This window comes from Pristiophorus japonicus, chromosome 7 (assembly GCF_044704955.1).
Source record: "Pristiophorus japonicus isolate sPriJap1 chromosome 7, sPriJap1.hap1, whole genome shotgun sequence".
Lineage (NCBI taxonomy): Eukaryota > Metazoa > Chordata > Chondrichthyes > Pristiophoridae > Pristiophorus > Pristiophorus japonicus.
The window spans coordinates 60755387-60775163 of NC_091983.1; the positions used below are offsets into that span (position 1 = coordinate 60755387).

Genomic DNA, 19777 nt, shown 5'->3' on the forward strand with positions numbered 1-19777 from the left:
CATCATTAGTTCAGCAGGCGAGACCCCGGTAAACGTGTGTGGTCTTGTCCTTTAACTAAGCAGTATGCAAGACAGGCGGGTCTGCAGTGACCCTTGGGTTACTCACTTCATACTCTGCTTTATGATTTGGACTGCTTGCCCATTGGATGCAGGTTTGAATGGTGCTGACCTTACATGTTTGATACCATTGAGTTTCATGAACTCTTGAAACTCCTGACTGGTGAAGCACGATCCATTGTCGCTAACAATGATGTCAGGCAGAACATGTGTCGCGAACATGAAACTGAGAGTCTCAATGGTTTGGACGGCCACGACCACAGACTCAGCGGCGATTCCGCTGGTGCTTTGCTGAGCTGCATGCAAGTGTTGCACTGATGCATACATGATTCCAGCTCAGAGTCAATTCCCAGCCACCATACATGAGACCTGGCGATGGCTTTCATCATTACAATGTCGGGATGTGTGCTATGTGGCTCACGTACAAATTTCTCTCTCCCTTTCTTGGGCATAACAAAACGATTGCCCCACAGTATACAATCCGACTGAATAGACAGTTCGTCTTTGCGACAAATGTAAGGTTTGGTCTCCTCGCACATTTGCTTGGGTATGGCAGACCAATCACCTTTGAGGATGCAACTCTTCACCACTGATAAAATCAGGTCATGGCTGGTCCAGGTCTTAACTTGTTGAGCCGTGACAGGGGTTCCTTCACTCTCAAAAGCATCCACAACTAACAATAGGTCCGCCGGTTGTGGCGTTTCCACCTCTGGTGTAGGCAATGGCAGACAGCTCAATTCTCGGTGCCAGGTCTATGGCGAATGACATAATCATTAGCGGATAATGTCAGCGCCCACCTCTGAATGCGGGATGAAGCATTGGTATTGATACCTTTGTTTTCAGAGAACAGTGAAATGAGCGGCCTGTGATCTGTCTCCAGTTCAAACCGCAGACCAAACAGGTACTGATGTATCTTTTTAACCCCATACACACAGGCTAGTGCTTCTTTCTCTATCATGCTGTAGGCTCTTTCCGCTTTAGACAAACCTTTTGAAGCATACGCAACTGGTTGAAGTTTACCCGACTCATTAGCTTGTTGGAGTACGCAACCAATTCCATATGATGAAGCATACTAAATGTTTACATGCGTCATAATGTACCAGCAACTTGTTAGAGCAAAGCAGATTTGTGGCTTTCTCAAAAGCTCTGTCTTGAGATGTACCCCACACTCAGTTGTCGCCTTTTCTTAGCAGCATGTGCAGTGATTCTAATAAGGTGCTCAATTTAGGTAGGAAGTTACCGAAGTAGTTGAGTAAACCCAGGAACGAAAGTAGCTCCGTCACATTTTGCGGCTTGGGTGCATTCTTGATGGCCTTGGTTTTCGCGTCCGTGGGCCTGATGCCGTCAGCAGTAATTTTCCTCCCCAGGAATTCGACCTCTGGTGCCATGAAGACGCACTTCGAGCGTTTCAGTCTGAGTCCCACTTTGTCCAGATGATGTAGAAACTCTTCCAAGTTGTTCAGATGCTCTTCGGAGTCACAACCTGTGATCAGGATGTCATCTTGGAACACGACAGTTCTGGGAACGGACTTCAGTAGACTTTCCATGTTCCTCTGAAATATTGCTGCAGCCGAGCGAATTCCAAAAGGGCACCTGTGATAAATAAACAGTCCTTTATGCGTGTTAATGCACATAAGTCTTTTCGACGTCTCGACCAGCTCCTGTGTCATGTAGGCCGACGTCAAGTCCAGTTTGGTGAACGACTTCCCCCCGGCTAACGTTGCAAACAAGTCATCAGCCTTCGGTAATGGGTACTGATCCTATTTCGAAACCCTGTTGATCGTAGCCTTGTAGTCTCCACAGATTCTGACTGTGTCATCACTTTTCAGCACAGGAACAATGGGGCTGGCCATTCATTAAATTCAACCAGTGATATGATCCCTTCACGCTGGAGTCTGTCCAGTTTGATTTCGAACTTCTCCCTCATCATATATGGAACTGCCTGAGCTTTATGATGGACGGGTCTTGCATCCGAGTTGCACCACGTGCATCTGCACCTTGGCTCCCGTGAAGTTGCCGATGCCTGGTTCGAACAGCGAGGGGAACTTGCTCAGTACTTGGGCATATGTATCTTTCTCCGTCGACAATGCCTTGATTTTTTCAAGCCAATTCCTGCTGAACAGCGTTGGGTCATTGCCTGGGACAATCCATAGCGGTAACTCGTGAACCGCACCGTCATACGACACTTTAATTGTGGCACCGCCAATCATCGTTATGAGTTCTTTGGTGTACGTGCGCAACTTGGCATTGACTGGACTCAGCCTGGGCCTCACAGCCTTAGTACCCCACAGCTTGTTGAATACCCTCATTATCGATTGACTCGCCCCCGTGTCCAGTTCCATCGATAACGGCACCCCATTAAATTTCACGTTGATCATTATCGGTTTGCTCTTAGTTAGGAATGAGTACAGTCCATACACTTCCTCCTCTGGTATCTCGGATTGCGTATCCGGATCCGCGCTAGTCTGACTATCATCCTCCACGTGGTGTGTCGCAGCTCGCTTGCTCATCTGTGGACACTTGCGCTGGAGATGCCCCACTCTCAGACAGCCTTTGCAACTATATTGCTTAAATCGGCACTGCTGGTGCCGGCGATTTCCCCCACAACGCCAACAAGGAGAAATCGGATGCATTCCCGCTGGCGGACTTTGGGCAGCCAAAGGTTTCGCGTTAGCAGTCGGGTAGGCCCTGCCATGTGTTACTCTGCCGAACGCCGAATCAATTATATTTACAGTACTTGCCGAGTTTCGATTTTTCACTGATAATCTGCTTTAAAGTTCTATCTGTCCTCATTCAGACTGAACGTGATGGCCCTGTTCAAGTCCAACATCTCCACCGCCAGTAGTTTACGCAGGATCACATCGTGGTTGATGCCGCTTACAAAGAAGTCCCGCAGCCTGTCTGCCAACACAGCCCCGAACTTACACGGTCCCGCTAGACGTCTCAGGCCGGAAACAAATTCTGGCCCTCTGAGCGAATGTGCATATAAAATCTGTATCTCGAAATGATGATGCCTTCATCTGGCTTAAAGTGGTCCTGTACCAGTGTACACAATTCTTCATACGTCTTCTCTGTTGGATTCACAGGCTGGAGTAGATTTTTTATCAGAACATAAATTTTTGGACTGCAAACCGTGAGGAACACCACCCGGCACCGATCTGCGTTGCCGACCTCCTCCATTTTGTGGGCCATGAAGAACTGGCTCAAACGGCTCACAAAGTCTGCCCAATCTTCTCCTTCCACAAATCGCTCCAACAATCCAATTGTGCTCATTTTTGCATGCAAAGGTTCTTGTTGCCTCGTCGCCAAATGTTGTGTATGTAGTAACTGTTAGACTGATACTGTTTAACTCCAAGAGGTATGACCTTGACTCTGCTTTAGTAAGGCCCAAAGTGACTAATATACGAAATGGCTAGCCTTTTATAACTGGGCTGCACGCACGTGTGTGCAGCCCAATGGCATCCAACAGTGACACCATCTAGTGGCTAGTGATTCCAAAAGTACATACATGACAGAAACCGATGGTGTTCCACACCGGCTCGACACTCCCGTGTGATGCTGCTCATCGTCCCCGCAAAACTGGCAACTAATTTCCCAGCGGGGTGCTGCAAGTTGGCTGCCCAGCCAGAAACCATCCCCACCGCTATTACTACCCCTCCGGGACGCGAACAGTGACGGCAACATAGGAAAAATCCAGCCCGATATATGTTGATGAGGCATGCAAGAGGCAATGTTTTTGCAGATGTTGGTTAGACATGTTCTTGACGAACTGAAATAAACTGCTTTTTATTGCCTATTGAAAGGCATGTAGCTCAAAATGTGCTTTTTAATATTTGTTATAGTTGCCGACAAGGCAGCTGATCCAAATTGGCATGATTGGCTTGCCAGAAATATGCTGCTGAGGCCCAAGGCACAATTTTGGTCAAGCCTCAGTCCGCTGGTCCTTGTTCCTAGCTTGCCGACCATTCTGCACCTAAAAATGGGCCAAAACAAATTTCTGTCATTATATGTCTAAGTCAGGATGGTGTGTGACTTGGAGGTGATAATGCTCATATGATATTGCCGCTCTTGTCCTTCTTATTGGTAGGAGTTGCTAGGCTGGTAGGTGCTGTTGAAGTAAGCTCGGTGAGATACTATTGAACTACACTCCTGTGGATAGTATGTACTGCAGCCACTGTGCACCAGAGGTGGAATGCTGGAAATGAAGTCAAATAGCAGGGACATTAATTTGTGAACTGCTCGTGTTGGTTCCTTTACTTTCTGATGCAGGTGCAATTTCAAAGCTACGTCCTTTGAGGACTTGGCCAATGGTGGTACTCGTGGTGTTGGACATCATAGTGCCCCACCCATTCTATACTTCACCAGCACGGAGGAGTACTGATTTGTCAGCTAAGGGTGGTAATCAGCAGGAGATTTTATTGGTATTGTTTGATGTGAATCCATACAACTTTGTGGAGTCTGGAGTCAATGTTGAGGACTCTCAGGGCCAACCCTTCCCAACTCTATACTACTGTGTCCTCTCCTCCCTTTTTTAATGTGTCTGCTTTGCTGCAGGGCTGATAAATATGATTTTGTGAGTATGACTGTGTTGCTTGACTAGTCTGTGGGACAGTTCTTCCAATTTAACTGATGTGTGTGAGGAAAGCTTTACAGTTTCAACTAGACTGTGATTATTGGAATCTTGTCCAGATCAGATACCTGGGTTGTTGCTGATGGGCTCATCCGGTGTTTTTTTTATGATTGTGATATAGAGCAATTATTTATAACTGTGTGGCTTTTTAGGTCACTATAGAGAGCATTAAGAGCCAACCACAGTGGGACTGATGTGGGTAGCATCAGTGAAACAGTTGGATCGTTACAACAATCTGGCAGCTTTGATGGTAATCTTTTCTGGTGCTAGCCCACAAATGACCAGAATTCAATTTCATAACTTACCACAACGCGATTTTTAGTCACTACCACTGGGTGACTGGTCCAGTACCATAACCACGACATTGCCGTACCCTTAACTCAGTCATTGCAGTGAGAGAAGTAAAAGTTGCGCACATTGAGGGCTATAATTTGAAGGAAGTTGATGAATGTCAAGTGAAAAAAATTAGAGCAAGGTGCATAGCATTGGATAATGAGGAAAAGTTACTTTGTTTATGGAGGAACTGGATTTGTCTAGAATGTGAGCTAAGTACAGCAGCCACATAAATGTCAAACACAATCGATATCTTCTGCCCCAATGGCTGTCCAAATAATATATTTGTATTTGGATCACCTTTTATGATGTGCATACTGTAAGTTAGTGGGGAGTAAACAATTTCTTCATAGCATATTTCTGTGATCAGACATACATAATGTATGGTTAATCTTTGCATAATGAGAGTGGGAGCTGGAGTACTATCAAACCTATGAAAGGTTAGAATGAATTCTTGGAAATTCCTCTCCCATGATTATTTAAGCCAAAAGATACTGGCGCTGTAAATAAGGACGGCACTCCTATTTCTGAGAATTTCTGTGACGAAGGGCAGAATTTTCCAGGCAGTCAGTGGGCATGATCGTTGGCAGGTCAGATGAGTCAGTGGTTTATTTTGACAGTGGGTCAGGACCTCGCAGTCAACCTGCCACCACACGCCTTTCCCAAATGTCGGATCTGCCAGTGCTGAGCAGACCTGACGCAGCGGTGGGAGAGACAACTGAAATCATTAGTGGCTTGTTTACAGCCACTTAACAATGCTTTTTCCCAACTTTTTGATTTTGACAGCTCGCCCACCGGTTTCCTGTTGTGCCTAGACCTCGTCAGTGAAGCTGAGGCAGGAGGTGACTTGCCATTCTTTCAGCTGATGAGTTGACAGCTTCAAATGTCAAGTCAAAGCTCCCAGATGAATCAGATATCTTCCCTTAGCCACTAGCTTCTCTAAACTGCATTTCCACTACTGATTCAGAATGTTGCAAGTCTTTACAAAATCTCCATCCAGTTTGACATTACCTTTCCCACCATTGACAGATCACTTCTGTCATCTCTACTTCACCTGCCATCTATTCCATCAGCATCGGTGCCCATAAAACCTCCAAGTTCCACCACGATCAGCCCCAACACCAGGCACACCAGCAGCACCAACAACAACACCAACCTTCTCCACAATCAACTGATGCTACACAGGACACGGCATCAGCATCCAACCACATTGCTGCCCAGGAGGTTACGGATGGCCTCACGATGGCCAGATTTACTTCACTTGATGCTGTACACACAGGCTGCCACGTGACGTGCCAGGTTGGCACAACCCCACACCAACACCATAAAGCATCCCTACAATGCCCAAGCCATTCCTTTCACATTCATCACCATTGTGGGAGGTACCGTTATCTCTCACCATTCACTACTCCTCACTAAGCCACTTCCAAAGGTGCACACAATTCTGTTCAAAAATGAAAAGAGTTCAAAATAAAAGTTTCAATGTTTGACAGAACATTAACAGAACCTTTACATGAATATTGCATATAACACCCAAGTACCTACCCTTGTGTGTTGTTAGTTGGTATGATTGCACTAGGATGAGGGTGAGTTTGGGGGGTGGCTCGTGAAATGAGGAAGTGATAATGTAGAGAGAGGGAGGGATGGGTGGAGGAGTAAGGATGTGCAGGAGTAGGGTAGGGAAGGCAGAGTGATGAGGATGTGATGAGGGGCACAGCAGGATGAGATTGAGTGTGGCTTTGCAGTAACGTTTCATGATCTACATAATTGAAAGGTTTGCACCAGTGCAGCCTGGTCCTCGTGATGACATCCCTGCTTGTGTCCTCCAGTGCAATGTGCAACCAGGCTGCCTTGGTCTCCTGGGGAGATCTCTTCCACTCATTGGAAGGGAAGAGAACCTCCCTGCGTGCTGTGACTCCCTCCATAAGCATATAGAGGGAGTCATGGGACAGCCTGGGTGCAGCTGTGCATCTCTGTGCAGTGCTTGTCAGGTCTTGCAGCACCTCAATGCTGTAAAACACTGACAGCACAACTGTCAAAATAAATTTGCGCATTAAATGACGTCATCAGAGCCGCTTCCTTCAATTGGCCGGCAATCATGCTGGGTAGGTTTAACAAGCCCAGTCAGGGAAAAATCATTTTGGACTGCGGACTGGAGCCAGCAGTGAGGCTGGGACTCACCATCAACAAATGAACAAAATGAACATAGTTGGTTGGAAATGTTAAGCAGACTCAATTTTGTATTTTTCCTTTTTTAAATGCACTAGATTGTTTTAAAGCTTGTATCACAATTAAGGGTCCTATTTGATTTTAATCTACTCAAGATTGGTTCATGTCAATATTTGACCATCTCAAAACTGTTATTCACTGCCTGCTTACATCACTGATTAATGTACTATTCTATACACAATTGAAACTTTTCCAGATATGGGCTTCCTGTTAACTTCCAGGCCATGCTTCTACAGCCAAATAAGAAAACCATGAAGCGACTACGAGATGTGCTCAATGCACTTTTTAAACACTTAGATGAAGTTGCTGCAGCAAGCACTATTGATGTAAGTGTGTGCAATAATGTGCTCATAATTGTGGCTAAGTCGTCATGCTTTTGCTTGTTTGACTGAAAAGGTTGTGAATTCAAGCCCTTGTAAGTACCCTGTGTTCATTCTGTACTTCAATTTTTCTCACCTCCCTGCCAACGTTCCTGCTAAGCGCAGCGCTCTGGAGATCCCGTGCAAGCTGCTCACCGGCTTTACAATGCAAACTGAATGGGCCACGCAGCCAGTTAAAGGGCCCATGCACGAAAAAAAAATTACAGGGAACATTGCTCCTTGCCCAGCACTTCTCAGCAACTCTGACTGAGGGAGGCGAGGCGTAAGGCCTAAGACTTCTTTTCGGCCCCTTTCCTAATAGGGACTCACCCAGCTTTGGGGCGGACAATGAAGCAGGAGGCTCCATGACATCACTCTTGCCACATTTAACTCCAATTCCAATATTTGCACTAGCTTCAGGGCAAGCCACTCCTTGGGGGAAATTCTGGAAATCTCAGGGCAGTGCAAAAACATTCCAGACCTGACATCACACATTTACTTTGAAACTATAATCAGAGTTTACATTAACTATAACCATTTAACAATTTTTAAGTTGAATTCTCAAAACTCTACATTCACTCATATAATATATCTATCTCCTTTTTTGGGCCTGGGACCGTAACATTCCCTGGATGCAAAAAAAAGAAGAAAATCAACCACTAAAGCTCTCATACTGCTGATGGGGACAGTAAGGGTCCAAAATTCAGACTCGCAATAAGGCTTCTGGTCGCCTGAAAGTGGCGGCCACAGGACGGTGTGGAATGGCCGCCGACTTGCGGCGGACTGACTGACGTTCATGACATTCATCTCAGGGCTTTTTGCAGCGGTGTGGCGATCTGCCCCGTTCCCCCCACTTCCGCCCCACTCCTGCAGATGCTTCCTTAACGACGTCATCAGAGCGCACACCTCAACGGAGCCGCCCCAGGAAATAAATTCATCTCCAAAGGTCTTCTGGCCGCTGGTCGGTACCCCCAACAACTTTTTGTGTTGGTGCACTGCCCTTAAAGGGGAGGTGGTGCTGTCAGAAACTCCATTTTATTTTTAATTATCGGCCGACTGCCAGGTCGGACCGACAATTATGCCCCTGGGTTCGGCCGGGCCACCAACAGGTAGCCTGGCACCCTCTCTTGGTGGCCCAGTGGACCTAACTTAAAAATATGCAGAGATCGCAACGGCTCTCCCCTTTAACTGAAGGTTAACTGAACTATAAGGTTATATGGAGCTCAGTGTGACAAATCCCCACCCACTGTGATACTGGAGACCTAACTGGCTCAGGGATTACTAAGGTTAATATTGTTCTAATCTTTTATTGCTAGCAGTTTCATCCTGGAGTCAATATTGGCCCTAAAGAGACCTTTCTTATATACCCCCCCACACAATTTAAGCAATAACCCATCAAACAATTAAATACCAGCAACGCAGGTTTAGCTCAAGTGCCATCATCTATTGCGTTGATTGTTTCTGTGCTATACAATAAAAATGTTTTTTTTTTTAAATAAGAACATAAGAAAAAACAATAACAAGTAAAGGACCTCAAAGCTCATCTATCTAGTACCATAACTCTTCCATGTTGACATCCATTTGAATGCCCTAATATTTTTGCCTCTACCATCCTGCTTGGCAGATTATTCCAAACATTTATCATTCTTTGAGTAATTAAGTTCTTCCTAATATCTGTTTTTAATTTCCCTTAACTTATTTAACCTGCATCCTTTGGTCCACTTTCCTGGTGTGTGAAGACCCACATAAGCACGAGATAATAAGGTCTTCAGCTTCTTCCAAGTTTGCATACAGAACAGGTGTATTTAAAAGTAACGAGTAACAATGATATAAGTTGGGTTTCCAGCTCCCTCTCTTCACAGAACCTTCACAGATCCTTCTGGACTTGCCTTGAATGGGCTGAAGAGTGAAGGGCCTTATCTTTGCCATGGCTTTACCTATGTTCTTATTTCAGAAAAAAAAAATCACATTGTACAACACACAAATAATCAACTGAATAAATGTGCTAGATCATACTTAGAAGGAATTTAATTGCTTCATGGATTATTGCTTCAGATGACTATCGTACTTGGATGGGAGAATATATAAACATATTGGGGTTAAATTAGGCCATCAAGCACCCATTTTTTAGGCGCTACGCAGCCACATAATGATCGAAAATGGGGTCCAAGATGCGCGCACACATCTGTCGGGAAATGCGCAGGACTCCATCTTGGCTGCAACCTGGTCCTCCTAATGACATCCCTGTTTGTGTCCTCCTGTACAATGTGCAACCAGGCTGCCTTGGTCTACTGGGGAGGTCCCTTCCACCGATTGGAAGGGAAGAGAACCTCCCTGCGTGCTGTGAAACTCTCCATAAGCATTTGGAGGGAGTCATGGGAGAGCCTGGCTGCAGTCCTGCACCTCTGTGTAGTGCTTATCAGTGTTTGCAGTGCCTCAGTGCTGTAGAACACTGATAGCACAAACATTAATGTAAATTTGTGCAAAGCACCTTTAAGGAAACAGGCTGATGACGCGTCATCGAATGCTAAACATCCGTAAGACAAAGGTCCTCCATCAGCCTGTCCTCACCGCACAACACTGCCCCCCCAGTCATCAAGATCCACGGCGTAACCCTGGATAACGTGGACCATTTCCCATACCTCAGGAGCCTCTTATCAACAAGAACAGATATTGATGACGAGATTCAACACTGCCTCCAGTGCGCCAGTGCAGCCTTTGGCCGCCTGAGGAAAAGAGTGTTCGAAGACCAGGCCCTAAAATCTGCTTCCAAGCTCATGGTCTACAGGGCTGTAGTAATACCCGCCCTCCTGTATGGCTCAGAGACATGGACCATGTACAGTAGACACCTCAAGTCGCTGGAGAAATGCCACCAACGATGTCTCCGCAAGATCCTACAAATCCCCTGACAGACGCACCAACATTAGTGTCCTCGACCAGGCAAACATCCCCAGCATTGAAGCACTGACCACACTTGATCAGCTCCACTGGGCAGGCCACATTGTCCGCATGCCAGACACGAGACCCCCAAAGCAAGCGCTCTACTCGGAACTCCTTCATAGCAACGAGCCAAAGGTGGGCAGCGGAAACGTTACATGGACACCCTCAAAGCCTCCCTGGTCGGGAGTTCGGCAAGTTGGGAGGCCCTGTGAGTTTGGTGAGTCGGGAGGTCTGTGAGTCGGGAGTTCGGCGAGTCGGGAGGTCCTGTGAGTTCGCCGAGACGGGAGGCCCTGTGAGTTTGGCAAGTCGGGAGTTCGGAGGCCGGGAGTTCGGAGGCCACAGAGGTCCAGAGTTCGGAGGTCGGAGGCCACAGAGGTCGGGATTTCGGAGGTCGGGTGTCGGAGGCCGGGTGGTCAGGAGTTCGGGGGTCGGGAGTTCAGAGGCCGAGAGGTCGGGAGGCCACAGAGGTCGGTGAGGCGAGTTGGTAACTATCTCTCTTTTCTCTATTTCATTTTATTAGATTTTAAACTAGATAAGTCTAACTAGAGGGATGGCAGTGCAGCTCAGTCCCTTGGAGTGCACATCCTGCGGCATGTGGGAAGTCCTGGACGCTTCGTGCGGCCTAGACAACCATGTGCAGGAGGTGTCTCCAGCTTCAACTACTCGAGTTCTGCGTTTCGGAGCTGGAGCAGTGGATGGAGTCAATACTGTGCATCCGCGAGGCTGAGAGCTACGTGGATAGCACGTTTCAGGAGGTGGTCATCCCACAGTGTAAAGGCGTGCACGCAGAGGGGAAGTGGGTTACCACCAGATGTAGTAAGAATGCTAGGCAGGTAGTGCAGGAGTCCTCCTGTGAGTCCATCTCGCTTTCAAACCGATATTCACTTTTGAGTATCGGTAAGGACGATGATGCCTCTGGGGAGTGCAGCCAGAGCCAATTCCAAGGCAGCATGGGTGACTCAGCTGCACAGGGGGGAGGGACAAAGAATAAAAGGGCCCTAGGGGATTCTCTAGTTAGGGGAACAGACAGGCGTTTCTGCGGCCGTAGACGTGACTCCCGAATGGTTTGGTGCCTCCTTGGTGTCAGCATCAAGGATGTCACAGAGCGGATGCAGGGCATCCTGGGGGGTGGGGGGGGGGGGTAAACAGCTCGAGGTCATTGTCCATGTCGGGACCAATGACATAGGTAAAGTAAGGGATGAGGTCCTACAGGCAGAATTCAGAGAGCTAGGGAAAAAATTAAAGGGTAGGACCTCAAAGGTAGTAATCTCCGGGTTACTACCGGTGCCACATGCTAATGAGTACAAGAATAGAAGGATAGAGAGGATGAACATGTGGCTGCAAAGTTGGTGTAGGAGGGAGGGCTTTAAATTCTTGAGGTATTGGGACCGCTTCTGGGGATATGGGACCTGAGATGGGGAGAGTTTAAACTAGCTTGGCAGGGGGATGGGAACCTGAGAACAAATTCAAAAGGGAAGGAAGTAAAGCAGAAATTGGATAGCAAGAATCTAGAAAGCGAATCTGTAAGACAGAGGAAACAGGGCTTAGTATGTAGTAAGCAAGGAGGTATTCCTGTGCTGAATGGTATATACTTTAATGCAAGGAGTATCGTGAATAAGGCGGATGAGCTAAGAACACAGGCAGACACTTGGGAGTATGACATTATAGCCATTACACAAATATGGCTGAAAGAGGGGCAGGTTTGGCAGATCAATACTCCTGGTTACAGGATTTTTAGACAAGATAGAGAGGGGGATAAAAAGACGGGGGGAGGGGGTGCGGTACTGATTAAAGAAACTATTACAGCAGTGAGGAGGGATATGTTCGAGGGATCATCAAATGAGGCCATATGTGTCGAATTGAAAAATAAAAAAGAAACGATCACACTGCTGGGTGTGTATTATAGACCCCCAAACAGTGGGAGGGAGATAGAGGAGCAAATATGTAGGCAAATTGCTGTGAAGTCCAAAAACCATAGGGTAGTAATAGTAGGGGATTTTAGCTATCTAAATATTAATTGGGACAAATTTAATGTGAAGGGTATAAAGGGTGCAGAATTCTTGAAATGCATTCCAGAGAACTTTTTTAGTCAGTATGTAGCAAGCCCAACATGAGAGGAGGCAGTCTTGGATTTAGTTTTGGGGAATGAAGCTGGGCAGGTTGAAGGGGTATAAGTGGGAGAGCACTTGGGTGCCAGTGACCATAATTCAGTCAGATTCAGGTTGGTTATGGATAAGGACAAGGATAGAAACATAGAAACATAGAAAATAGGTGCAGGAGCAGGCCATTTGGCCCTTCGAGCCTGCACCACCATTCAATATGATCATGGCTGATCATGCAACTTCAGTACCCCACTCCTGCCTTCTCTCCATATCCCCTGATCCCTTTCGCCATAAGGGCCACATCTAACTCCCTTTTGAATATATCCAATGAACTGGACTCAACAACTTTCTGTTGTAGAGAATTTCACAGGTTCACAATTATCTGGGTGAAAAAGATTCTTCTCATCTCGGTCCTAGATGGTTTACCCCTTATTCTTAGACTAAGACCCCTGGTTCTGGACTTCCCCAACATTGGGAACATTCTTCCTGCATCTAACCTGTCCAATTCTGCCAAAATTTTATATGCTTCTATGAGATCCCGTCTCATAGGCCTGGAATAAAAGTTCCGAATTGGGGAAAGGCTAATTTCGCTAAGTTAAGGAGGGATTTGGCTATAGTGGACTGGAAACAGCTACTTGTGGGTAAATCAGTGTCGGAACAGTGGGAGGCATTCAAGGAGGAGATCCGGAAGGCTCAGGCCAAACATGTTCCCTTAAAGAAAAAGGTTGGGAATCATAATTCTAGAGCCCCCTGGATGTCTAAGGACGTACGGGGAGGATAAAGAAAAAATAGAACGCTTATGCCATATACCAACGGCTAAATACTATAGAATCTTTAGAGGAATATAGAAAGTTAAGAGGCAAAATTAAAAAGGATATTAGGAATGCTAAGAGAGAGCACTTGGCTAGTAAAATTAAGGAAAACCCTAAGATGTTCTATAAATATATTAAGAGTAAGAGGGTATGTAAAGAAAGGGTAGGGCCTATTCGAGACCATGAGGGTAATCTTTGTGTGGAGGCAGAAGATGTTGGTAAAGTTCTTAACAAATACTTTGCATCTGTTTTCAGAAAGGAAAGGGGCAATGCAGATACTGCTATCGAGGAGGAGTGTGATATTCTGGATTAAATAAATATAGTGAGAGAGGAAGTATTAAGGGGTTTAGCAGCTTTGAAAGTAGATAAGTTCCCAGGCCCGGATGAAATGCATCCCAGGCTGTTGAGTGAAGTAAAAGAGGAAATAGCAGAGGCCTTGACCATCATTTTCCAGTCCTCTTTGGATCTGGGCATGGTGCCAGAGGATTGGAGGACTGTTAATGTAGTACCCTTGTTTAAGAAGGGAAAAAGGGATAAGCCGAGTAATTACAGGCCTGTCAGCCTAACCTCAGTGGTGGGAAAATTCTTGGAAAAAAACCTGAAAGACAGGATAAATCTACATTTGGAAAGACAAAGATTAATTAGGGACAGTCTGCATGGATTTGTTAAGGGAAGATCGTGTCTGACTAACCTGATTGAATTTTTTGAGGAGGTAACCAAGAGGGTCGATGAGGGTAGTGTGTACAATGTTGTGTCTGGACTTTAGCAAAGCTTTTGATAAGGTCCAACATGGTAGACTGGTCATAAAGGTTAATGCCCATGGGATCCAGGGCAAAGTGGCAAGTTGGATCCAAAATTGGCTTGGAGGTAGGAAGCAAAGGGTAGTGATTGATGGATGTTTTTGTGACTGGAAGGATGTTTCCAGTGGGGTTCCGCAGGGCTCAGTACTGGGTCCCTTGCTTTTTGTAATATCTATCAATGATTTAGATTTGAATATAGGGAGTATGATTAAGAAGTTTGCAAACGACACTAAAATTGGATGTGTAGTTGATAATGAAGAGGAAAGTCATGGGCTGCAAGAGGATATCAATCTACTGGTCAGGTCGGCAGAGCAGTTGCAAATGGATTTAATTCAGAGAAGTGTGAGGTGATGCACTTTTGGAGGGCTAATAAGAAACGGGTATACACATTAAGCGGTAGGCCAATTAATAGTGTAGATGAACAAAGGGACCTTGGAGTGCTTGTCTACAGATCCCTGAAAGTAGCAGACCAGGTAGATAAGGTGGTTAAGAAGGCATATGGAACGCTTGACTTTAGTGGCCGAGGCATAGAATATAAGAGCAGGGAGGTTATGCTTAAATTGTATAATACTTTGGGTTAGGCCACAGCTGGAGTACTGCGTGCAGTTCTGGTCACTGTATTATAGGAAGGACGTGATTGCAGTCGAGAGGGTGCAGAGGAGATTTACTAGGATGCTGCCTGGAATAGAGAATCTTAGTTATGAGGACAGATTGGATAGGCTAGGTTTGTTCTCATTGGAACATAGGAGGTTGAGAGGAGACCTTATTGAGGTGTGCAAAATATTGAGGGGCCTGGATAGTAAAGCCATTGGTGGAGGGGTTTATTACGAGGGGGCATAGTTTTAAGGTGGTTGGTGGAAGGTTTAGAGGGGATTTGATGGGGGGGGCTTCTTTACGCAGAGGGTTGTGGAGATCTGGAACTCGCTGCCTGGAAGAATGGTGGATGCAGAAACCCTCACCACTTTTAAGAGATGGTTGGATGGGGACTTAAAGTGCCGTAACCTGCAGGGTTATGGACCTAGAGCTGGTAATTGGGATTAGACTGGAAGACCTTTTGTTGGACGGCACAGATATAATGGTAAGTACTGCAGGGAATAGAATACGGCTAGGGTGATCTCCTGGATTAGTTTCGATCGCCTGGATGGGTCGGAGAGGAATTTTCCCAGATCTTTTCTCCCTAAATTGGCCTGGGTTTTTATCTGGTTTTTGCTTCTCCCAGGAGATCATATGGCTCCGGTTGGGGTGGAGTGTAGAATCCTTCAGTATAAGGGGTATCGCAGTTGTGTGAGACGTACTGGTTGGGCTGGGTGCTCTTTGCTTTTCCGTCGTTGTTCATAGGTTTATATGTAACCTTTAGGGCCGCTGACCAAGAGCCGTGAAGCTCTTTGTCGGCCAGCGTGGACACGATGGGCCGAAATGGCCTCCGACTGCGTTGTTGATTTCTATGTTTCTATAAAGTGCAACATTTCTACCGACACCTGGGAGTCCCTGGCCAAAGACCGCCCTAAGTGGAGGAAGAGCATCCGGGAGGGTGCTGAGCATCTCGAGTCTCATCGCAGAAATCAAGCGAAGGCAGCGGAAAGAGCTTGCGGCAAATCTGTGCTACCCTTTCTTACCCTCAAAGACTATTTGTCCCACCTGTGGCTCTCGTATTGGACTGCTCAGCCACCTAAGTACTCATTTTAAGAGTGTAAGCAAGTCTTCCTCGATTCCGAGGGACTGCCTATGATGATGATGATGATGATTCCTTCAATTGGCCAGGAAACTTGCTGGGAGGGCTTAACAAGCCCAATCAATGCAAAGTCATGTCTGAGGATGGGCAGGAGGCAGCAGCGAGGCCGCGACCCGCCACTGATGTCGCCCGCCATGAACCCGCCGTGTTAGGGAAAATCCTGGCCTAAGTTTCTTGACATGATTGCTGGTAGTATTGCAGGTTATGGCAATTTATTTGTTTTTTGTTTCTGGAGGTTAGTCATGTCAGCTGTAAAGTCCTTACTCTACAGTATGAAACCACACGAGGCACCTTCTGGAGACAAGGTCACTCTGTGACCGTAACTCTTTATTCACAGGACTCGAAAGACTGTGACCCTGCGTGGGACTTCCCTTTTTATACCTGAGTGATCAGGTAAGGAGTGTCTCCCAGAAGTTCACCCCTTGTGGTCAAGGTGTGCATCTACGTTGAGTGTATACAGTAATACAGTGGTGTTACATTGTGGTTACATACATGACATCACCTCCCCCCCACAAAGTCTTATTGGAAACATAGATTTAGTTTTTCAGGTGGTCTTCGCTCCCTTGTGGAGCGCCGCTGTTGGGCATCTGATTGTTGGACACTGACGTGAGTGTCTGTCACCTGTGGTGATTCCAGGCTGACCGCAGGGACTGTGCATTCTTCTGATTGCTCTTGTTGCTCGTTCACTGGCGGTGTGGTGAGCTCCATCTCATGGTCTTCTTCAGGTACCTCCGTGTTGATGCTGAACCTTTTTTTTACTTGGTCCAGATGCTTACGGCATTGTTGAGTTTTACCACGATGACCCTATTCCCCTCTTTGTCAATTACAGTACCCTCAAGCCATTTGGGCCCCATGCCGTGATTGAGGACGAATACAGGATCATTTATTTCTATACATCTCCTTGCATTACAATCATGGTACTCGTTTTGTGACTTGCGCTTGCCCTCAACTATGTCGGTCAGGACTGGGTGAATGAGGGACAACCTAATTTTGAGTGTCCGTTTCATTAGTAGCTCTGCGGGCGGGAGCCCCGTGAGTGAGTACAATCGGGATCTAAAGGCCAGCAGGAGGCGCGATAGGCGACATTGTAGGGAGGGCTCTTGAATCCTGAGCATACCTTGCTTAATGATTTGGACCGCACGTTCCGCCTGGCCATTGGAGGCCGGCTTGAACGGCGCAGTCTTGACGTGGTTGATGCCATTGCCCGACATAAGCTCTCGGAATTCGTAGCTTGTGTAACATGGGCCATTATCACTAACCAGAATGTCCGGCAAGCCATGGGTTGCAAAGATCGCACGTAGGCTTTCCACGGTGGTGGATGACATGCATGAATTCAGAATGATGCACTCGATCCATTTCGAGTACGCATCTACCACAATAAGGAACATCTTACCCATGAACGGGCCCGCGTAGTCAACATGAATGCGTGACCATGGCCTGGTGGGCCAGGGCTACGGGCTGAGCGGGACCTCCCTGGGGGCATTACCCAGCTGGGCACACGTCATACACCTGCGAACACAGTGTTCCAGATCTGAATCAATTCCAGGTCACCAAACGTGTGACCGGGCAATGGCCTTCATCAGCACAATGCCTGGGTGCTCGCTGTGGAGTTCCCTGATGAAGGCCTCCCTGCCCTTCTGGGGCATAGCTACCCGGCTGCCCCATAGTAGGCAGTCGGCTTGGATGGAGAGCTCATCCATCCGTCTGTGGAACGGTCTGACCTCCTCAAGGCATGTTCCGTGTGCGGGCGCTCAATCCCCAGTCAGGACACATTTCTTAATCAGGGATAGGAGGGGATCTCTGTTTGTCCAGATTTTGATCTGGTGGGCTGTGATGGGGGAGCCTGCACTGTCAAAGGCATCGACAGCCATGACCATCTCGGTGCTTTGCTCCGCTGCCCCCTCAGTGGTGGCCAGTGGAAGCATGCTGAGCGCGTCAGCGCAATTTTCAGTGCCGGGCCAGTGTCGGATGGAGTAGTCATAAGCAGCCAGCGTGAGAGCCCATCGCTGTATGCGAGCTGATGCGTTGGCATTGACAGCCTTGCTGTCTGACAATAGGGATGTTAATGGCTTGTGGTCCGTCTCTAATTCAAACTTCCTACCAAATAGGTACTGATGCAATTTTTTAAAACTGTAGACACATGCAAGTGCTTCCTTCTCGACCATTCCATATCCCCGTTCTGCTTGAGAGAGCGACCTGGAGGCATAAGCCACAGCTTGTAGTTAACCCTCAGCATTGCCCTGCTGCAACACGCACCCAACCCCATAGGACGATGCATCACATGTCAGAGCCAAGTTTTTACAGGGGTCGTACAGGGCCAACAACTTGTTTGAACAAAGTAGGTTTTGCGCCCGATCAAAAGCCTGTTCCTGACAGTCCCCCCAAAACCAATTGCAACCCTACGCAGGAGCACGTGTAGCGGCTCCAACAACGTGCTCAAGTTCGGCAGAAAGTTCCCGAAATAGTTCAACAGTCCCAGGAATGAACGCAACTCCGATGTGTTGCAGGGCCTGGGCGCTCGTCGAATCGCCTCTGTTTTGGATTCGGTGGGCCGAATCCCATCTGCAGCAACCCTCCTGCCCAGAAACTCAACCTCAGGAGCTAAGAACAAACATTTAGACTTTTTGAGTCGCAGGCCTACCTGGTCCAGTCGGCATAGAAACTCCTCCAGGTTGTGGAGGTGTTCCTCGGTGTCTCGACCCATGATGAGGATGTCGTCCTGGAATATGATTGTTCCAGGAATGGATTTAAGCAGGCTTTCCATGTTTCGTTGAAAAATCGCGGCCGCTGATCGAATTCTAAACGGGCACCTGTTATAAACGAACAGTCCCTTGTGCGTGGCGATGGTGGTCAGTAGTTTAGATTCGTCGGCCAGTTCCTGGGTCATATAGGCTGAAGTGAGGTCCAACTTGGTGAACAGCTTGCCGCCTGCCGGCGTGGCGAAAATGTCCTCCGCTCTCGGGAGCGGGTTTTGATCTTGTAAGGACACCCGATTGATGGTGGCCTTGTAGTTACCACAGATCCTGACAGAGCCATCCGCTTTTTGGACGGGAACGATGGGGCTCGTCCAGTAGCTGAATTCGACAGGCAAGATGATGCCCTCTCTCAACAACCGGTCCAGTTCGCTCTCGATCTTTTCCCGCATCACATACAGCACCGCTCTGGCTTTGTGGTGCACTGGCCTGGCGTCTGGGGTGATGTGTATAACTACTTTAGTGCCTTTGAAAGTCCCGACGCCAGGTTGGAATAGTGATTTGAATTGTTGTAGGACTTGTGAGCACGAACTTCGCTCCACAGATGACATTGCGTGAACATCTCCCCATTTCCAGTTCATCTCGGCTAACCAGCTCCTCCCCAACAGTGCGGGACCATTGGCCGGGACAATCCAAAGCGGTAGCCGATTCACTAACCCATTGTGTGTGACAGCCAACATTGCACTGCCTAGCACCGGAATGATTTCCTTGGTGTAAGTCCGTAATTGTGTGTCAACATGTGCTAATTTGGGTCTACTGGCTTCAAGTGGCCATAGCTTCTCAAATTGCTGAACGCCCATGAGTGACTGGCTGGCCCCAATTTCCAGCTCCATGCATACAGGGATACCGTTTAATAAAACTCTCATCATCATTGGTGGCGTTTTGGTGTATGAACTGTGAATATTCGCCACATGGACCCGCTGCACCTTGGCGTCCGTCGATTTGCCCCAAAGGTCATCCTGCCTCAAAGAACCCTCTTCTGGTCCATCCGCCTCATATATTAGTCTGATTGCAGGCTGCCTGCACATAC

General features: G+C 47.3%; 1 protein-coding gene across 5 annotated transcripts in view; it reads left to right on the forward strand.

Annotated features, from left to right (window-relative positions):
* LOC139267142 (V-type proton ATPase subunit C 1-B-like) overlaps window positions 1-19777 on the forward strand; it is a 131424-nt gene that overhangs the window by 83166 nt on the left and 28481 nt on the right. For 4 of the 5 annotated variants that reach the window (XM_070884989.1, XM_070884988.1, XM_070884991.1 and 1 more), the window contains one exon: window positions 7446-7575. The exons of the other annotated variant lie outside the window; for it this stretch is intronic. In XM_070884989.1, coding sequence (XP_070741090.1) covers window positions 7446-7575 — 130 coding nt within the window. The remainder of the gene's footprint in view (window positions 1-7445; window positions 7576-19777) is intronic. 5 annotated transcript variants of the gene reach the window in all.